Genomic DNA, 19,526 nt, shown 5'->3' with positions numbered 1-19,526 from the left:
TTGCATTGGTTAGGAACTAGAGTTCTGCTGGCTATTACTGGGCTAAAGTACTTTTTTTTCCTTAAAATTATTTAACCTCCATTACTACACAAAGTTATAAAGATAAGTTTTTCAATCAGTCAGGATGACATCACTCCCAATTTTATGCAAACATGCAGACTATTAGCATACCTTATAGACGATATACTCAGTGCAAATATAGCTGCATTTATACCTCAGAGGGGCCAAGTATTAATGCCACGCCCTCCATAAGGATTGCTGGTTTTGCTGGAAAGCAGGTGTTTTGTGAACTGCAGATTATTTTATGGAATTGCTACAAAGGAGTGCTTTTATTCTCAATTGTTAGAAGAACTTATTGTTAAAGGCAAGAGTGTAAAAGCAGATTTTTGAGATATGGTTTTTATTTATGTTACAATTAGAGTGAGTTGCATTGTGGGAAGAAACGATATTGAAATTCCATTTTTTTGAATCCTGTTTCTATTTATAAGTGAAATTTTTAATCTTCTTTCAGACTTTCATGTTTTACATGGGTAAAGGGACACACACAGAACTACTACTGATACGGGAAAGTGTATGTTTGCATCCTACATACTAGAAAACCTTTTCCTGCCTCCTCCTTATAACTTATTTTATACATTGTATATATTAAGTAAAATCACTTTTCCAATATGGTTTAATAACACGTTAAACTAGAGGTTTTAACACACCTGGAGAGTGATTGCTCCACCGTACATTCAGAGTGCCCCAGCCCCGCAAGGCCTTGACGTGATTAACAAGTGACTTGTTAGTTATGCTGGTAATTCATGTATTAACAACTCAAGATTTAGACCACGGTAATTGTAGTTCTTATCCCCTAAGGTTATATCATATGTAATTTTTAAATATTTAAGGCAAGTTTCCTGTATACCTCTCAACTGTTTTGATTTTTATTTCACCGTAATAGATTTGCTGTTACCTTTTAAAAATGGCCTTGATTGTGTGAATTAATGCGAAGTAGCCAAATCCAGCTGTATCGCAGCTTCAGACACAAAGCTGACCAAAACGTTCCCAGTAACCAGGCGTGAGCAAATTGTAGTGGTCATTCCATCTCACGATTATCAGTACTTTTTTTCAGGAGCTAGTTTTGAAAATGTTCAAGTTGGTCTGACAGTATTTTGTTAAGGACATTTGTTTATATGTTTATTCAGTATACTTACATGAAACCTGTTCTGCCTTCAGACAAAAATGGAGTAATCATGACAACTGTCTTGTTTTATAAAGTTGATTTCTCCAAAAAATGGGAACAAATTGTGGGTTTGTTCAGCTTTTTACTAAAGATGCCTCAAGGCCACGGGCTTTATCGCCCAACTCAAGTTGTTACTTTGAGCCGTGAGATGGGAAGCAGAATAAAAATGCGTGCATGTGGCTGTCGCATTTACACACAGGCTGAAAGCAGCTTGCAGTGTTAGGATGTGGTAGGCGTAAAGACGGAGGAGGGGCAGCCACACGTGGATTAGGCAGCTGGTGATACAGTTGGGAACTCAGTGCCTGTGATCTACTCAATTTTTTTTCTTTTTCTTTTTTTTTTTTTTGCCAAAAGTACATTCTCTGGTCTTCCCCCATCTATTTTCTGTTCTAGAATGTCAGTGCAGTGCACTGCTACTGTTTCATTTACTTGGCCATAGACTCTTTTTCTGAGAGCTGCGTATTTCTTCTGTATACTAATCGCACTGGCAGCATTGTGTCTTTGACCTTGCACACTAGCTTGACATAGTGCTGTCTCTGATTTCCAGGCTAGTTACTTGAGGTCTGAATTTTCCATAGAATGTGCACTGATCCTGCATTGCCATTCTTCTATGGAAAGAGAACTTTTGATGATGAAACAATAAAGATTTTAAATATCTATTTTAGTTTGTGGGTGTTTTTGAAATGAAAATATACAACACACTTCAGTTGCTGAAGTGCATTATCCATTTTAACGATGTGATATAAAGCAAGGATGACGTTAGTTATAAGGTTAGTCTTGCAGAAGTTTCACTTCCAAAATAAAAGTGAAAACATAGTAATAAATACTACACTGAAGCTGTATGATTTTGAGCTGTAGTAAAAGGATTGGTAATCTGGGGGAGCAGAATTTTTACTGACCTTTTAGAAAAATAGCCATAGAAGGTTTTGTTGACATAAAAAGACTACTGACTGTCAAAAGTCAAGGTTGTACTTGTTCTTAAATTTTCAGAACTTTTTTTTTATGACTGCACGTTTTATTATATATTTATTATTATTCATCATTAGAGCATTTTGCTTTTTGCAGACATTTCAAACAGTTAAAGGTAAAAAAAATTCATCTGGGGCTTCCCTGGTGGCGCAGTGGTTGAGAGTCCGCCTGCCGATGCAGGGGACACGGGTTTGTGCCCCGGTCCGGGAAGATCCCACATGCCGCAGAGCGGCTGGGCCCGTGAGCCATGGCCGCTGAGCCTGCGCGTCCGGAGCCTGTGCTCCGAAACAGGAGAGGCCACAACAGTGAGAGGCCCACGTGCAGCAAAAAAAAAAAAAAAAAAAAAAATTCATCTCTGTGGTACAATGTGAACAGAGAAAAGTACTGTTCTCTTATCAAACATGAATCTTGTCCCAAGTTGTCCTAATTATAATCTCATTGTATACTTAAAAAAAAATTCAAATCATAGGTTCTTAGTGTCTGCTTTAATATGATTTTGGGGGCATTGTGAAAATAATCCAGACTTTTAAAAGTAAACTCTAGAATGTTTATGTTGAATGTGACTAGTTTTATAAGTGTCAGGTAACTTTCAATCACATCAAATTTAACAAGCAGCCATGCAACATTACTATTAAGTGGTATGTACATTTTAGATCTCAGGAGGCTTTTTGATGCATAAATTGGTGGGAATTTCAAATTCATATTTCTTCTGTATAAGCCTGTATTATCTTTTCTGTCAGAAAAGATTAGGGAGCTCTTGTTTTATTGCAGGACTCCTAATTTTCATGCAGTCCCAGGGAAGAGAACATATCCTGTAAAACAAATATTCCAGACAACTAAAGCTTAACTCAAAAAGAACTATGTTTGTTTTAACTATTTTGACCTAAGTATTAAATGGATCATATACTTTTATACTTTCTTAGGATATATTAAAACATTTTGATTTTTCCTTGGTAATTTAGAGTTATCATAAATTATTTTTCCCGTTTTTTATTTTTATAATTGTTTATTGATAGTTGATGTACAATATCATATAAGTTTCAGGCGTACAATATAGTGATTCACAATTTTTAAAGGTTATACATTTATAGTTATTATAAAATATCGGCTGTACTCCCTGTTTGTACAGTATATCCTTGTAGCTTTTTTTTTTTAACTTTTTATTTATTTTATTTTATTTATTTATTTGTTTGTTTTGGCGGTATGTGGGCCTCTCACTGCTGTGGCCTCTCCCGTTGCGGAGCACAGGCTCCGGACGCACAGGCTCAGCGGCCATGGCTCACGGGTCCAGCTGCTCTGCGGCATGTGGGATCTTCCCGGACTGGGGCACGAACCCGTGTCCCCTGCATCGGCAGGCGGACTCTCAACCACTGCGCCACCAGGGAAGCCCTAAACTTTTTATTTTATATTGGATTATACTTGATTAACGATGTTGTGATAGTTTTAGGTGTACAGCAAAGTGATTTTAGTTATACGTATACATGTATCTATTCTTTTTCAAGTTCTTTTCCCATTTAGGTTGTTATATAATATTGAGCAGAATTCCCTGTGCTATTTCCCCCTATTTTAAATGGCCCCTGACCTGTATTTTTCTGGAATTGTGTCTTTGCCAGCTTTTCTTACAACTGAGTGTTCTAACACTCCTTAACTTCTTTTATTTCTAATTTTCTAGTCAGTAATATGTTAGTAAGAATGGAATGTGGTCAGGGGGAAAAAATGAGGTAACCAAGCTTACTGAATCAAGTATATAACATTTCTGTACACAATACAGCATCACTGGAGTTAACTAGGGTGTCTCCCACCTCTTACACAAATGAAATGCTTTGTGACGGAAATGGCTCTTTAAAAAACTGTCACTGTTAACTGTATACAGATAAGGGGGGTGGGAGGAGCGCCAGATAGGGAGATGGCACAGTGCTGAGCAGAAGCGTTAGAGTTCAGTTTTCCACGCTTTCACGTAGGAGTTATTCCGAGCTTAAGTTCCTCACAGACCTTTGTCTGACTTCTGAGATCTTACATCTCTCTTCACCGTCTGTTTTCAGTTGCAGAAAGTCTAGATAGAGACAGTTTTCCTGTTTATTTTTATAGGAAACTTTGTACTGTATATTTTGCTTCCAGTCTCTTGAAGATAATTTGAATTCACCCCTGGGTTTAGGACTGTAGGACTATATGCTGTAGTCACAGCAATTCAGATATTAACTCTTAATCTTGTAAATTCCAGCTTGAAGGAATAAAACAGAGAGAGTCAAAAAGTGTTTCCACAGCTGAGAAATTAAGACCATAAAACATTCCTTTTTCAATTATAGTTGCTTTCTTTTGTGTATTTAGAGGCAGCACTAAAAGGGGGAGTCAGGGATCTTATTTCAGGAGCCAGTAGAGCGGCTAATACTATGAAAGAGAAACTTTGTTGCAGTTTACAACCATAGGAACCATCAAATAGAATAAAATAGAACAAACATGAGTATTTCCATGTGTGTTATAATAAGAGCATTAAGAGCATTACTACTTTATAATTTAGTTTTCCTGATTTATAGTTTGGCGGTTCATATCAGAAGTGTCTTTTTCTCTTACCAGATCAGTTGTTGTTTAATATTATGTAAATATCGTGTGAAATAAGTGTCAGTGAACTTGTGTAGATTTGTGAACCGCTCCGAAATAGGACAGACGTTTTCCTGAAAGCTAGGTATACTTAACATAGAACATTTGAAAATTGTTTCTAAAAGTGTTCACAATTGAACAATTTCTTAGGATAGGACTAAGATGGATGGATTTTTATTTATTTTCGTCATGCTTCAAAACATAGGTGAGAATCAGCTCTAAAACCTAGTTATGAGTATAGTAGTGAAGAAGAGGGTGTTAGTCTCCCAAGGATTAAGGAAAGCTGGGTTTGGGAATTCCCCGGCGGTCCAGTGGTTTCACTGCCGAAGGCCCAGGTTCAAGTTCAGTCCCTGGTCGGGGAGCTAAGACCCCACAGCCACATGGCACAGCCAAAAGAAAAGAAAAGAAAAGCTGGGTTTGAGCCATACTCCGTACCTAGAAAAGTTCTTTGTTCCCAGCGGCAGTTATACACTGCGGGACCGATTCTAGGTACTGTTGGGGAACAGAAAAAGATGGGGACCTGTGGTCCCTCTCTGAGCTGTCAGTCTAGTGAGCTAAGACGAGACACAAGAACGGACCAAAGGAAGCTGATTACTATACATGCCAAAGGAGAAGTTTGTGGGTTCACAGGAGGAAACGATTTGGGAAGCAAAAGTGAGGTGGAGGGAGTTTCCCGTTCTGCTCTGGCCAGTCTTCTGCTGGCAGGCAGGGTCATGGACACGAGGGTGTGTCCAGAGCAACGTCCTGGTGGCGGTTCTTCAGCTCCCTGGGGCTCGGGAGGTGGTGAGCGCACCAGCAGTGGTCGTGGGAGCTTCTTGATTCTGACACCCTCATCTCTGGGTCCCAGATACAATGGAGATGGGAGAGGTGGTGAGACTTAGGGTATATTTCAAAGGAACTGATCAGGGCTTCCCTGGTGGCGCAGTGGTTGGGAGTGCGCCTGCCAATGCAGGGGACATGGGTTCGACCCCTGGTCCGGGAAGATCCCACATGCCGCGGAGCAATTAGGCCCATGCGCCACCACTACTGAGCCTGCACTCTAGAACCCACGAGCCACAACTGCTGACGCCCGCATGCCTGGAGCCCGTGCTCCACAACGGGAGAAGCCACTGCGCTGGGAGGCCCACGCACTGCAGCAAAGAGTAGCCCCCGCTGCAACTGGAGAAAGCCCGCGTGCAGCAACGAAGACCCAACTCAGCCAACAAATTAATTAATTAAAAATTTTTAAAAAGGAACTGATCAAGCAGATTCGCTGATGAATTGTGTGGGAGAAAGGGAGAAGTCAAGCGTGACAAGCAAGTTTTCAGTTGTCCCTGTCAGGGCCGTGGGGAGAAGATGTAATGAGGGAGAGTTGGAAAAAGACAACTCAGGTGGACACCACTTCCAAACTACTGGTTTGTCATATGTATTTGTTACCTAGAAATATCATTCGCCATGTGTAAAATCTTTACCAGACAAGAGAATACTGCTGACCTGTTGCCCTGTATCTGCTTTATAAACTGCTTGAGGGGCAACGTGGTAGCACACCATCTCGTCCTCGCAGTTACACTGTGGGCTCTGGGGTCACACTGCCTGGTCTCCAGGCTCTTCCTTACACTAGATGTGTCACCTCAAGCGAGTCCTTTCTCCTTTCTGGGTCCCATTTCCACACCTGTAAAATGAGGATGATAGTAGTACCTACCTCAGGGTGGTGGTGGGGTTCAAGTGTGACGTAGAGAGAGCTCACAGTGATGGTCTTGTTCAGTGTTAGCCATTATTACTGTTTCTCTTGCCAGTTCTCTGTACTGCTAAGCAGTTCCCTCTTCTCACACAAGTAGACAAACTCTTTTTTTTTTTTTTTTTGCGGTACGCGGGCCTCTCACTGTTGTGGCCTCTCCCGTTGCGGAGCACAGGCTCCGGACGCACAGGCTCAGCGGCCATGGCTCACGGGCCCAGCCGCTCCGCGGCATGTGGGATCCTCCCGGACCGGGGCACGAACCCGTGTCACCTGCATCGGCAGGCGGACTCTCAACCACTGCGCCACCAGGGAAGCCCAACAAACTGTTTTTAAAAATACATTTTAACAATCCAGTCTCTCTAGAGAATATATTACAGACACGAGTCACTGTCAGCCTCATAGTATCTCTTGGAAATGCTGTAACCACCTTGTTCCCCGTCTGTTGAGTACTTCAGGGTAATCAAGAGGGTCTGTTGACTATCCAATAGACACTGCCTGGTGCTGTGACACGTGCTTCCAGTGCACTAAGGACACATGATCCTCCCACCCCCTACTTCTGCCTCAGAACTGAGATGTACACATTTTTTTCTAGAACAGAGAAATATCAATATATTGCCAGACTTAAAACAAGAAGGGGAAGTCACGGTGAATCTGAAACTAAGAAATCCTTGAGAAAATGAAAACATCAGGGATCAAATTGAAGAGAGAAGCTGCAGCCTGAAACACCGGTGGCAGGTGCGTGAGCGAACACTACCCTAAAAGGTGGGAGCCGTGCCGGGGAGGCACCGCGCCGGGGAGGCCCCGTACCACTGCAAGTGGTGGAACCTGGGGCCAGGACGGGCTTGGGCAACTCACAGGGGGATTACATGGGGCGCTGTAGTGGGAACAGCCAAGCCAGCAGGTCCACCTGCATCACATACACACACATCCCCATCTCACGCCCTCTAGGGTGGGGAAAACCCGTATCCTCCAGTAGCAAGAATGAGAATACCCAGTCCAGAAGACCAGCCATCAAGGTACCCTGCTTAGTGGCACATCTTTTTTGCCAGTGAAAGCACTGCCTCTCCCTTTAGGCGGGCTGCACAGGCAGGGGCAGCAGGTGGTCTACCCAGGGGATCTCAGCAAAGGGGAGGAGCTCCCAGGCAGGAATAACCGAACAGTTCAGGAGAGCCCAATGGAAGAAAACAAGTTCACAGAATTTACCACCAAGGAAACAGTTGACAGAAAAAAAGATGCTCCACGCTTACAGTTTTGAGTACTGGAGCTATCCACTGGCCCAGAAGGTCACACCGAGTGCTGTACACAACCTGGCTGATGGAGTCAAGTCACAGAACATTTTACTTTTTTTGCACCCAAACCCAATTACGATTCCCCAGGACCGAACCTTGGAGAAAACACTACTTTATTTTTCCTCAAGGCTCTTCTTCCTATAACAATAGATTTGATTCAAAGACACGTAGAATAATCTTATTACTGATAAACCTTTCTCCACAATGTGTTCTCTCCCTGTGGCATACTGTCCTGAGACAGTGAACCTAGAACCTGCTATCTGCGTGGATGGGAAGAAAGGGAAAAGTATACCGAATACTCTACATCTCATGTGATGTTTTGCATTCCCACCTGAAACGTTACGTGGCCCACCATCAGCATTTATTCATTCCACAGACTTTTGGAACCAGACACCAAGACTACAAAGTAATTGAAAAGGAAGGTGAATAGGAATTTGGGAGTAATATATACACACTATTACATGTAAAATAAACAACAAGGACCTACTGCCTAGCATTGGGAGGTCTACTCAATATTTTGTAATAACCTATATGGGAAAAGAATCTGAAAAAGAATATATATATGTATAACTGAATCACTTTGCTGTACACCTGAAACTAATACAACATTGTAAGTCAACACTACTCCAGGTACATACATCCAATACTTAAAAAAAAAAAAAATAACTTTTATCACGGAAAAGTGCAAACACCTGCATCTTCAAGGCGCCATCTGGTACTTTCTAAAGTCTGTTTCACGGGTGTATAAGGTGAAAGTTGGGGAAAGATGTCAGTTAAATTTATGCTTTCTCTTCGCTAAAACAAAAAGCAAAATACAATACACCGTGGGAAAGACGCTGTTGTAAGAATTCCACAGCAGCCAGAGAGAGGAGAGGCTCCGGACCTCCACGGCCAGCATTATGTAGGCAAGGATGAGCTGGGTGTGGGCCCAGGTGAGAGTTCTGTAGAGCACCCGCATCGGCCCGGATCTGATGAACACATTGGCAAAGGTGTGAATCAGGTAGTCGGCTTCCACCATCACAGCCCAGCAGAGGAAACCAAACACCTGTCCCGGGTGGAGTCCGTGCCACCAAGCCGAGAAGACGAACGTCTGCAACAAGGGCCAGGTCCTGCCCTGCTGGAAAACGAGGCGTCGGAGCCACCGAGCTGTGCTCTGGTTCCACTTTCTGGTGAACAGAGCTATCCTGTGGGTTGTTTCCAGCGTCCAAATGTCCGCATCAGGGATGTATCCCTCCTCACCGGGGCTCTGACCAAACTCAGATCCAAAGCCCGCTGCGTAGAGGAGGGAGTCATCCAGGAGCCAGTGGGAGTAGTAGGTGAGTTTCAGGAGCCCGGCAGTGGACCACGTGACATAGACGCACTGCAGTTGCCGGCAGTCTGTCAGTCCTGCCCCTGCGCTCACCGCCCGCCTCACCACGACCTTCAGACACTCTAGTCCCAGAATCTGCAGACCCCTCCGGGTCAGAGCCCAGAAAGAGTGCCTGGGATACAAACTGCTGGGCCCTTGAACACGAGCCTGAAATCTCTGGAAGGAACACAGGGGGCCTCCTAGGAGAGCAGGGAAAAAGAGCAAGTAGCTGAAATAGGGCAGAGCTCCCCACAGACGCTCAGACAAAGAGTTCCTGTTCCTGATGCCTCCTCCTGCTGCTGCTGCTGCCACTTTCCCCTCACGAATGTCCAGAGACAGGGATGTGACCCTCTGGGTCAAGAGCATGAGGGAAGAAAGAGTGACGCAGAACCTGAAAGAGATTTTTTTTTAATGTAAAAACACTCCACGTTTACTTTATCCCCTTGCAGTGCCTCACCCAAGACCCAATGGCAGGGACTTCCCTAGCGGTCCAGTGGCTAAGACTCCATGCTCCCAATGCAGGGGGCCCGGGTTTGATCCCTGGTCAGGAAACTAGATCCTGCATGCATGCTGCCACTAAGAGTCTGCAGGCCGCAACTAAAGATCGCACGTTCCACAACTAAGACCTAGCCCAGCCAAATAAATATTAAAAAAAAAAAAAAAAAAAAAAAAAGACCCAGTGGCAAATGGGTGGCTCTGAACAATTAAGACCAATCTCATGGCCTGCAGTTCCCCCACAAAGACTCTTGGATTAATCCAGAACCACAGGCTCCTCCGAGCAGGATGGAAAGGTAAATGGAGAAATGAATCATTAGAGAGGCAAATAAATGAATGATGAGGAATATTATGGTGAAACGTTGCTTATCGTATTTCTAAGAATACCTTATAAAGATTAGGATCGAGCATCAGGGAGAAATTTGTCACAGAAGAAACAAGACCTTAGTTCTGTTTAGTCTTAGTTCTTCCTATAGACACTATAGGAAGTTGGAGATTTGGACTGTGAACCAGTCCCTGACTGCAAGATTCTGAAGGCTTTGGGATTTGGGCTGAGGAAGGGTGAGTCAAGCTAGAGGTTCAGGGTGTATCCTGAGTCATTAGCAACTTGAGCTGTGTTCTTAACCAATCACCTGACCTGTTCCTGCATCACCATCACACAGTAGAGAAGATCCTGCTGACCATGGAGAAAATCAATGAAAATTACAGTGACACACTCTACAATCAGGAACACTGTCCTGTGGGGAGAAAATGGCTCTGTTTCCCAAGCGTTGCTGCTTCTGTGTCTGAGAACTTAAGGACAACTGACCTCCTTACTTGACCTATCAAACAGTAAACGAAGTAGCCACCAAATGCCACTAACCCCTGTTCAGTCAGTCCTCTTCTGTTAAGGGCTGAATGTGTCCTCCCCCACCCCAAATTCACATGTCGGGGTCCTAACCTCCAGCACCTCAGAATATGTATATTTGGGGATGGGTCTTTAAGAGGTAATTAAGGTAAAATGAGGTCATGAGGGTGGACCCTAACCCAAGATGACTGGTTTCCATATAAGAAGAGATAAGGACACAGACACACATAGAGGGAAGACCATGTGAAAGCAAAGGGAGAAGACGGTATCTACAAGCCAAGGAGAGAGGCCTCAGGAGAAGCTGAACCTGCCAACACTTTGACCTTGGACTTCCAGCCTCCAGAGGAAGTAAATGTTTGCTGTTGAAGCCACCCTGTCCGCAGTACTTTGTATGAGAGCCAGAGCAAACTAACACATCTTCCCGCTTCAGCTCAGGTTCAGCCTCCCTCCTGTGCAGCCAGATTCTTCAACTTGCTCCTCCAGCCCCTATCAGGTCCGGGCTTCTTCCTGAAATCCTAAGTCACCACTTCGCGGTCAGTACTCCCCACTCCCTATCCACCCACCATCTTGCCTCTTCTTCAGAGAAGCAGGCCCTGGAGCCTTTGGTGAAAACAGTCAGAATAAAGAATAGGATTCTGGGTGTGGGAGGGATGGCAGAGTAAGGCAACCCATGGCAGCTAGAATCAGAGAGGTGACCCCCTCGACAGGTCACCGCTCCAGTTCACCGTGCGACCATGAAGCCAGTCCAATGGTGATCACGGCGAGAGCCAGGAACAGCAGGCTTCAGGATGGCAGAGACGCCTGTTTCCCTCTAATCCTGGTGATCTCACTGGCTCAGGAAAACAACGTCCCTAGACTGTAATTAGCGCCCTATTTTTTTTCTTCCTGGATTGAGTGACTTCCCGTTTTCTGGGGAATGGAAGAGCTGAGTGTCAGTGAAAGTAAAACTCTTGCAGAGCAGGTGTGTGGGAAGGCAGCAAAGGTTTATGGTAGATTTATACCTTTCCTGTCCTACTGAAACAGCGGGGAAGCTGCCGGCTATGTGTCTAAACTACCTACACTGAGGTGTGTGTACTCTGCTTAGTCACCTGCAGGCCGGCCTCATCTGTGGGCCCTGGGACTCCTGGTTCACCCCCTTTCTCGGGCACAATGTGAATTACAGCTAGTGTCAGGCACTGTGCCATGCAGGCAGCACATGGTAGTTACTAGGAGATTAGTCATACAATGATGCTTACATTCATTCATTAACTCTAACCTAAGAGGCTTGCAAGATAGGTATTGCTATCCCCCCAACATACACTTACACACACCCTTTATTTCAGGAAAAGACATTGAGGCTGAGAGAGGTTGACTGACTCACTCAAGATCACACTGATGGGATGCGGAAGAATTTGGATTCAAAGTCCACGCCCAGGTCCTCCCCACCAGCACCCCGGTGCAAGCAAACCCTGGTGGGCTCCGTAGGAACACAGGAACGGGCTGCTTTACCTCGTGGAAGGAGCTTCTTGCAGATAATACTCCGTATAGTGCAGACCCAGGTGGCACAGCGTCTGCCAGCTCATCTGAAAGAGGAAAGTCAGCCTGTGGACGTCCTGGGGGCCCAGCGAGTAGATCAGGACCACGGTGCACAGAGCGGGGATGAAGACCAGCACAGCGAAGGAACCCATGGCGGCTACTGCCAGGGCTCCTCCTACCACCAGGAGGAACAGGTACCTGGAACACAGAACGCCTTGGAGCAGTGCGACAGATGAGTCACTTCCCATGGCAGCCCATCTGTGGAACCCAGTGGAGGTGGGCGCCCCCTCACCCCTACAGAAGTCACACTGTTGTCACTCTGCAGTATTCCTCCTGTTCTGAAGGAGAGAAACATGGAGGGTAGAGGCAGAGTCCATTTGTAAACCACTTCTGCAGGAGACAAATCTTGACTTCTGCCTCTGGGACCCTTGGCACCCCTCTTTGATGTCTGCCAGACCAGTGGGGAGACACCTGCCCCCAACAATCCTGTGGGGACCGGTCTGGAATGTTTCCCAGTGGGGTCACACCCAGCCCTGCGCTTGCTGCCCGACCAAAGTGATGGGAATCTAGGATCCAGGATCTAGGAGGACTCTAGACATCATCTCATACAGATGAGTCTCTTCCCTTTCCACAGAGCTGCACACCCTGGCCCTCAATGCCTCCCTTTGATAAGTGTTTGAGAACTCGATTACAAAGTCTTTAAGTGTATCATTTAATAATTTTTGTCGTCTGCATACATAGTTTAGCCTATTCTCCAAATTCATACGAATAAAACCATACAGTATTTGCTTATTTGAGTAAAACTCCTATCATTAGTAGAATATTTTGTTTTTTTAATTTATTGAAGTATAGTTGATTTACAATGTTTCAGGTGTACAGCAAAGCGATTCAGTTATACATATGTATACTCCTTTTCAGATTATTTTCTAGCATAGTTTATGATAAGATATTGAGTGTAGTTCCCTGTGCTATACAGTAGGTTCTTTTTGTCTGTTTTATATATAGTAGTGTGTATATGTTAATCCCGAACTCCAAATTTATCTCTACCCCCTCCCCAGCTATCCCTTTGGTAACCATAGTTTGTTTTCTATGTCTGTGAGTCTATTGTCTATCTCTGTTTTGTAAATAAGTTCATTTGTATCATTTTTTAGATTCTACCTGTAAGTGATACCACGAGATTTGTCTTTATATCTACCCTTAATCCTCTCTACTGTACTTTAAGTTCTCATGACTTGGTGCTTTTTGCAATGTTGTAAATACATGTTGTAAATGATGTTGTAAATACATCAGTGAAGTGGTTTGTGGAGCATGCCTCCTTTGGAAGCCAGCGGATGTCCTCTGGATCTGCAGAGACACCAGAGTTTCCATATTATGAGGACTCAGCTCTTCTTTCCACAGTATATGGAGATTTGTTTGTTTTTTCCTTTTAATTGGTGCCTAGTTAAGAAATCTGAACAAACAGGCCAGAAAAAAAATCTGAAACAGGGACTGAGTGGTCAGGGACAGGAAAAGTGAATGAATCTCTATGTCACAGGGTATAGATCATGGCTCCTTGGCCTGTGACGCACACGCCTTTGCAAGAATTTCTTTCTTTCTTGAGGGAGACGGCAGGTGCTTCAGTGTGTGAGGCTCTATTCCACAGGCCCTGGCCATTCCTGAGCTTCAGACTATGCTTGGGATGACTCCTCCTCTACCCGCCCAAGCCTTCGCCTCCCTGCCATCGGAAAATAGGGGAGAACACTTATTCCTTACACAGCAGAGATGAAACATGAAACAGTGCCCTTTCCCAAAGCAACTGCCCTGGGGATTTGTAAACATTATTATGTCTACACATGTACAATGCAGGATGCATGATTTTCTGGAGTGCTTATTTTATTCTGGGCATTGGGCCAATAATTCTTTTATATGAAATATCTTCATTTAACCCTTAAAACAATCCCATGAGGTCGGCATTATTATTTCCATTTTACAGATGAACTCAGAGAGTTTATTCACATACACAAGGACACTCAGGAAGTGAGGGACCAGGACTCACCAGGCTAACTCCCAAAGTCAGCAATCTTAACCTATGGGAATTAGCCCTTATTTTTGCACTTGTTTTGCTTTATTTGTGATTCCTTCTCAAGAGGAAACTTTTTTTTTTAACAACTGCTTCCCTCGTCTCCTAAACAGAGGTAAAGTGCCATTAACCAGTTGTGACGATGTAATAACCTGCCATAGTTTAATCGAACTCAGCCATCCTGGTTGCTAGAAACAGCTAGATTTTACTTATGAATCCCCAATATATAAAAATCCTAGTTTCCAAAATAAGTGAATTATTAAGAGGTAGAACTTCGGCAATGGATTTTCACTTTACAAAAGGATATTCCATAGAACCTTTTTTTAAAAATAGGGACTGTCTCTAATGTATTGAATTTACCAGGTATAAAAAAATCATTTCGATCAAGTTATCAAATCTCTAGTGACAATAATTTTGGATCCCACGTAGAGATAAAACTAATCGAACAAAATTTATTTTGACTTTTTTCATTTCTCTGAGAAATCATACAAAGGCATTAAAAAAATCACATAGTTGTATATTTAATAAAATTTAATTTTATTGAAAATGATAGAATACCACGAAATTAAGACTGTTCAAGAACATCTGGGGCATATGGTTGATTTATAGATGCATCTATTTGGGGAATTCCTATATCACCCCAACATCCCTCTGTCCCCCATTTATTTTCATCCTTTTCCTACTTAATGTGACCCTATCAAACTTTGGCTGAGTCAATGCAGACATGATGTCAATTTCCAGTTCCGATTCACTCTATTAGACATAATCATGATCAAGCAATCAATAATTGGTGGCAGTGATGATAACTTAAAAACAACCAGTGTAATTAGTATTTAATATTCACATCTGCACTCCAACCTGGGCTTTTTGATCTACTATAGTATTCATAGACGTAAGAGCAAAATTAGCCATCAAACCTACCTGGCATGAGTGGAAAATGAATCCATAATGCAGAGATAATTAAAGAGAAGCGCAAAAGGAAAAGCAGCCCCTTGATAAAGTGATACAGGATGGAGGAAGAACAGCTGAAGCCAATCCATCATGAACTGGAACAAAAGATACTGTCCTTTCCAGAATCCTTAACGGATGCTTTCCTGGAAATCTCAACCAGGTTCTCTTTGATCTTTTTATATGGTTTAGGAAGGCCTGGCTGAGCAAAAGGCAAACAAAAGCACTGGAGATAAGCAGTATAAAAGTTGGCTTTCTGATAAAGGGAACTCACTATAGAAACCAAAACGCATCTGGTGTTAGATTACCTAGTAAGGACATGTATGAAAAGCATTGCTTTCAGAAGTTCTGGTTTTGTTTATACACTGCAGTATTTGCCTTTCCAGTCATCTGACTTTCATATTCTTCTCACTAAGTAAATGGAAAATCTCATTTTCCAATTGTGGACAGGCAACTCACCCGACTGGGGAGGGGGAACGAACTGTGAGGAAGGGAGGCCGGTTCCCCCTCCCAGCCCTTTCCTCCTTAGGCTCTTTATACTATTCCCTTATGTTATTTCTTCTTCTTTTTTTATAGTACCTAGTCACCACCCTTTATATACCTATTTCTCGATTAGTTTATTGCCCGTCTCCCTGCTGCAACGTGAGCTCTGCAAGGGAGGAATTTGTTTTGTTTATTGCTGTACCCCACTACCTATAGAACAGTGCTGGATGCGTACGATGTACTCAGTAAGTACCTGTTAACATTTGAAAGGTTTTAAGGAAGCTAAAGTGTGGAGAGGAACATTTAAAGAGAAGCTCTTCTTTAGGGTGTGGACAAGAAATCCAAGAGACACTGCCTACAAGCAAGACAAGAACAAGAGGCCAGGGCTTCCCTGGTGGCGCAGTGGTTGAGAGTCCGCCTGCCAATGCAGGGGACACGGGTATGGCCGCTGAGCCTGCGCGTCCGGAGCCTGTGCTCCGCAACGGGAGAGGCCACAGCAGTGAGGGGCCCGCGTACCGCAAAAAAGAAAAGAACAAGAGGCCATTTCTTGACGGGTAGAGGTCTATCTACTGAGCCCAGAGCATTACAACGCCATCCCAGACCAACCACTTTTCATCTCTGAAGGCACATGCAAGAGCAAGCAGCCTTAAATAAGGAACAGGAGAGTATAGCCTGATTCAAAAGCATCTTAAGGGCAAGGACCGCCTGTTAGTGGGAGACAGCTCTGCTCAGAAGAGAAAACATGAAAGAGAGCCTCCAATTAGCTAGGGAACTCTGAGCAAATCAGTCACTTCTCTGAGACTGAACATCTTCATCTTAAAATTCTATATAATAATGACTGTTATTCAGCAGAATTGTGTTGTCTTCAACAGAACTGTTATGAAGATTAGATAACATATGTAAAAGCATGGAGGATAAAGCTGGTTGGTTGAATGTAGTTGAAGGTAACACAATTGAATAATAAAAATGATGAGCATTATTGGGCTACCATTTTATTTATTATTTTTTTTAATAAATTTATTTATTTATTTATTTTTGGCTGCGTTGGGGGGTTTTTTTTGTTGTTGCTGCTCGCGGGCTTTCTCTAGTTGCAGCGAGCGGGGGCTACTCTTCGTTGTGGTGCGCAGGCTTCTCATTGCAGTGGTTTCTCTTGTTGTGGAGCACGTGTTCTAGGTGTGCGGGCTTCAGTAGTTGTGGCTCGCGGGCTCTAGAGCACAGGCTCGGTAGTTGTGGTGCATGGGCTTAGTTGCTCTGCGGCACGTGGGATCGTCCCAAACCAGGGCTCGAAACCGTGTCCCCTGCATTGGCAGGCAGATTCTTAACCACTGCACCACCAGGGAAGTCCCTGGGCTACCATTTTATGACAGACCTGTGCTAAGCACTTGGAATAGAAGGATGAATAAGATATGGTTCCTGCCCTCAAGTAGGTCTGAATCTACTAGGGAGAAGGAAATGGCAACAAATACTTGCATTAAAGAACTATAGGTGCAGTATACCACTGGCACACTGTACTGGACAAATAAAGAAGCAATCATCTGCAGAGATAAGGAATTTTTAAAATGCAGGGGAAGTGGGGAAGGGGGAATGCTTAAATTGGCTCTGGAAGGATGTTTCCAAACAGATGGATAATTTATTCCAGGCCACAGATGGCACAAAGACCTAGACAAACAGTAGAGCAATTAATGGGAGAAAAGGGCTCCCTAAGCAATGAATAAGCATCGTAGTAAACATATTAAAATGCAACACAACCCCCATTAAATATACTTGCTAGGTTCAGAAGAATTGAGTTGCACTTAATTTGTTAGGGAAAAGGTTATGCTTTTTGTCATTGAATTAAATATTTATTAATTCTTACTTGTACTTTCTGCATTTTGGAATCAGCATATTTTATTTGCAGGTCTCAAACATTTTATAGGTTCCCCGAAAGGCTTATAGGCCCTAGACACTGTAGCTAATATTGGTAAAATGGTCCTTTTTACAAGCATGCCATGATGGTTAATTCTGTGTCAACTCAGGCTATGCTGCCCAGCTGTTTGGTCATCACCAGTCTAACTACTGCAGCGAAGGTATTTTTAAGATGAGATTAAAATGAGATTTAAATCAGTAGACTTTTAGTAAAACATATTACCATCCAAAATGTGGGGAGTGACTTCCAAAATATGGGGGGTGACTTCCCTGGTGGTGCAGTGGTTAAGAATCTGCCTGTCAATGCAGGGGACACGGGTTCAAGCCCTGGTTTGGGAAGATCGCACGTGCCGAGGAGCAAGTAAGCCCGTGCGCCACAACTACTGAGCCTGCACTCTAGAGCCCGCGAGCCACAACTACTGGAGCCCGCGAGCCACAACAACTGAGCCCACATGCTGCCACTACTGAAGCCCCCACGCCTAGAGCCCGTGCTCCGCAACAAGAGAAGCCACCGCAGTGAGAAACCCGCGCACCACAACGAAGAGTAGCCCCCGCTCCCCGCAACTAGAGAAAGCCCGCGCGCAGCAATGAAGACCCAACACAGCCAAAAATAAATAAATAAAATAAACAAAATGTGGGTGGGCCTCATCCAATCAGCTGAAGGCCTTAAGAGCAAAGACTGAGGTTTCCCCCCCGCAGAAAGCAATTCTGCCTCATAGAAACCCTGCCTGAATTTCCCACTTGTAGATTTTGGATTTGAGACTGCAAGATCAACTTCTTCCAGCCTGGGGTTCTGCGTAACTACGTGAGCCAGTTCCTTAAAATAAATGTGTGTCTCCCACGGCTTCTGCTTCTCTGGAGAACACTAGCACCCAGGCCATGGAGGTCTTTTTTTTTTTTTAACATCTTTATTGGAGTATAATTGCTTTACAGTGGTGTGTTAGTTTCTGCTGTATAACAAAGTGAATCAGCTATACATATACATATATCCCCATATCCCCTCCCTCTTGCGTCTCCCTCCCACCCTCCCTATCCCACCCCCCTAGGGGGTCACAAAGCACGGAGCTGATCTCCCTGTGCCATGCAGCTGCTTCCCACTTGTTATCTACTCTATGTTTCTTAGTGTATATATGTCCATGCCACTCTCTCACTTCGTCCCAGCTTACCCTTCCCACTCCCCATGTCCTCAAGTCCATTCTCTACGTCTGTGTCCTTATTCCTGTCCTGCCCCTAGGTTCTTCAGAAACTTTTTTTTTTTTAGATTCCATATATATGTGTGAGCATATGGTATTTATTTTTCTCTTTCTGACTTACTTCACTCTGTATGACAGACTCTAGGTCCATCCACCTCACTACAAATAACTCCATTTCTTTTTATGGCTGAGTAATATTCCGTGGTATATATGTGCCACATCTTCTTTATCCATTCATCTGTCGATGGACACTTAGGTTGCTTCCGTGTCCTGGCTATTGTAAGTAGAGCTGCAATGAACATTGTGGTACATGACTCTGTTTGAATTATGCTTTTCTCAGGGTATATGCCCAGTAGTGGGATTGCTGGGTCATATGGTAGTTCTATTTTTAGTGTTTTAAGGAACCACCATACTGTTCTGTATAGTGGCTGTATCAATTTACATTGCCACCAACAGTGCAAGAGGGTTCCCTTTTCTCCACACCCTCTCCAGCATTTACTGTTTGTAGATTTTTTGATGATGGCCATTCTGACTGGGCCATGGAAGTCTTTCAAATTAATTTAGACAGACATTGCTTAAAAATGAATAGGTATTTACATGCTTGGAGACAACAGGATGTTTTAAATTCATCCATATATTTAGTCAACAATTTTTTTTTGAGTATCATCTATGTGTCAGGTACTGTGGTCAGTGAGTAAAGAGTAGGGACAAACTCATATGGCCTTACTTTCATGGAACTTAGTCTTTGGGGGAGGTGGGAAAAGAAATACAGCTGGTGATGGATGCTATCCTTATCCCTTGGAGATAACCAACAGTATAGCAAGAGTGACCTATTTTTTTAAAAAATTTTATTTTATATTGGACTATAGTTGATTTACAATATTTTACTAGTTTCAGGTGTATAGCAAAGTGATTCAGTTATATATATACATATA

General features: G+C 43.5%; 1 protein-coding gene across 1 annotated transcript; it reads right to left on the bottom strand.

Annotated features, from left to right (window-relative positions):
* Positions 1-8,348: 8,348 nt before the first annotated feature.
* Positions 8,349-15,134, bottom strand: MBOAT4 (membrane bound O-acyltransferase domain containing 4). The gene is made up of 3 exons (XM_067721543.1): positions 14,984-15,134; positions 11,977-12,201; positions 8,349-9,537 (listed from the first exon to the last, which is right to left on the bottom strand). Exons 1-3 carry the CDS (start codon positions 15,103-15,105, stop codon positions 8,568-8,570), a joined length of 1,317 nt encoding a protein of 438 aa, XP_067577644.1. The 5' UTR covers positions 15,106-15,134; the 3' UTR covers positions 8,349-8,567.
* Positions 15,135-19,526: the final 4,392 nt, after the last annotated feature.

This window comes from Pseudorca crassidens, chromosome 21, assembly GCF_039906515.1.
Source record: "Pseudorca crassidens isolate mPseCra1 chromosome 21, mPseCra1.hap1, whole genome shotgun sequence".
NCBI lineage: Eukaryota > Metazoa > Chordata > Mammalia > Artiodactyla > Delphinidae > Pseudorca > Pseudorca crassidens.
The sequence above is the reverse complement of the archived record's forward strand: the minus strand, read 5'-3'. Positions and strand labels throughout refer to the sequence as shown.

Coding starts and splice junctions, on each gene's coding strand:
- MBOAT4 (XM_067721543.1), bottom strand. CDS start 15,105: ATGATGGATTGGCTTCAGCTGTTCTTCCTCCATCCTGTATCACTTTAT. Junction 12,202..14,983: donor TCATTTTCCACTCATGCCAG/GTAGGTTTGATG, acceptor TCTGTGTTCCAG/GTACCTGTTCCTCCTGGTGG. Junction 9,538..11,976: donor CAAGAAGCTCCTTCCACGAG/GTAAAGCAGCCC, acceptor AATCTCTTTCAG/GTTCTGCGTCACTCTTTCTT.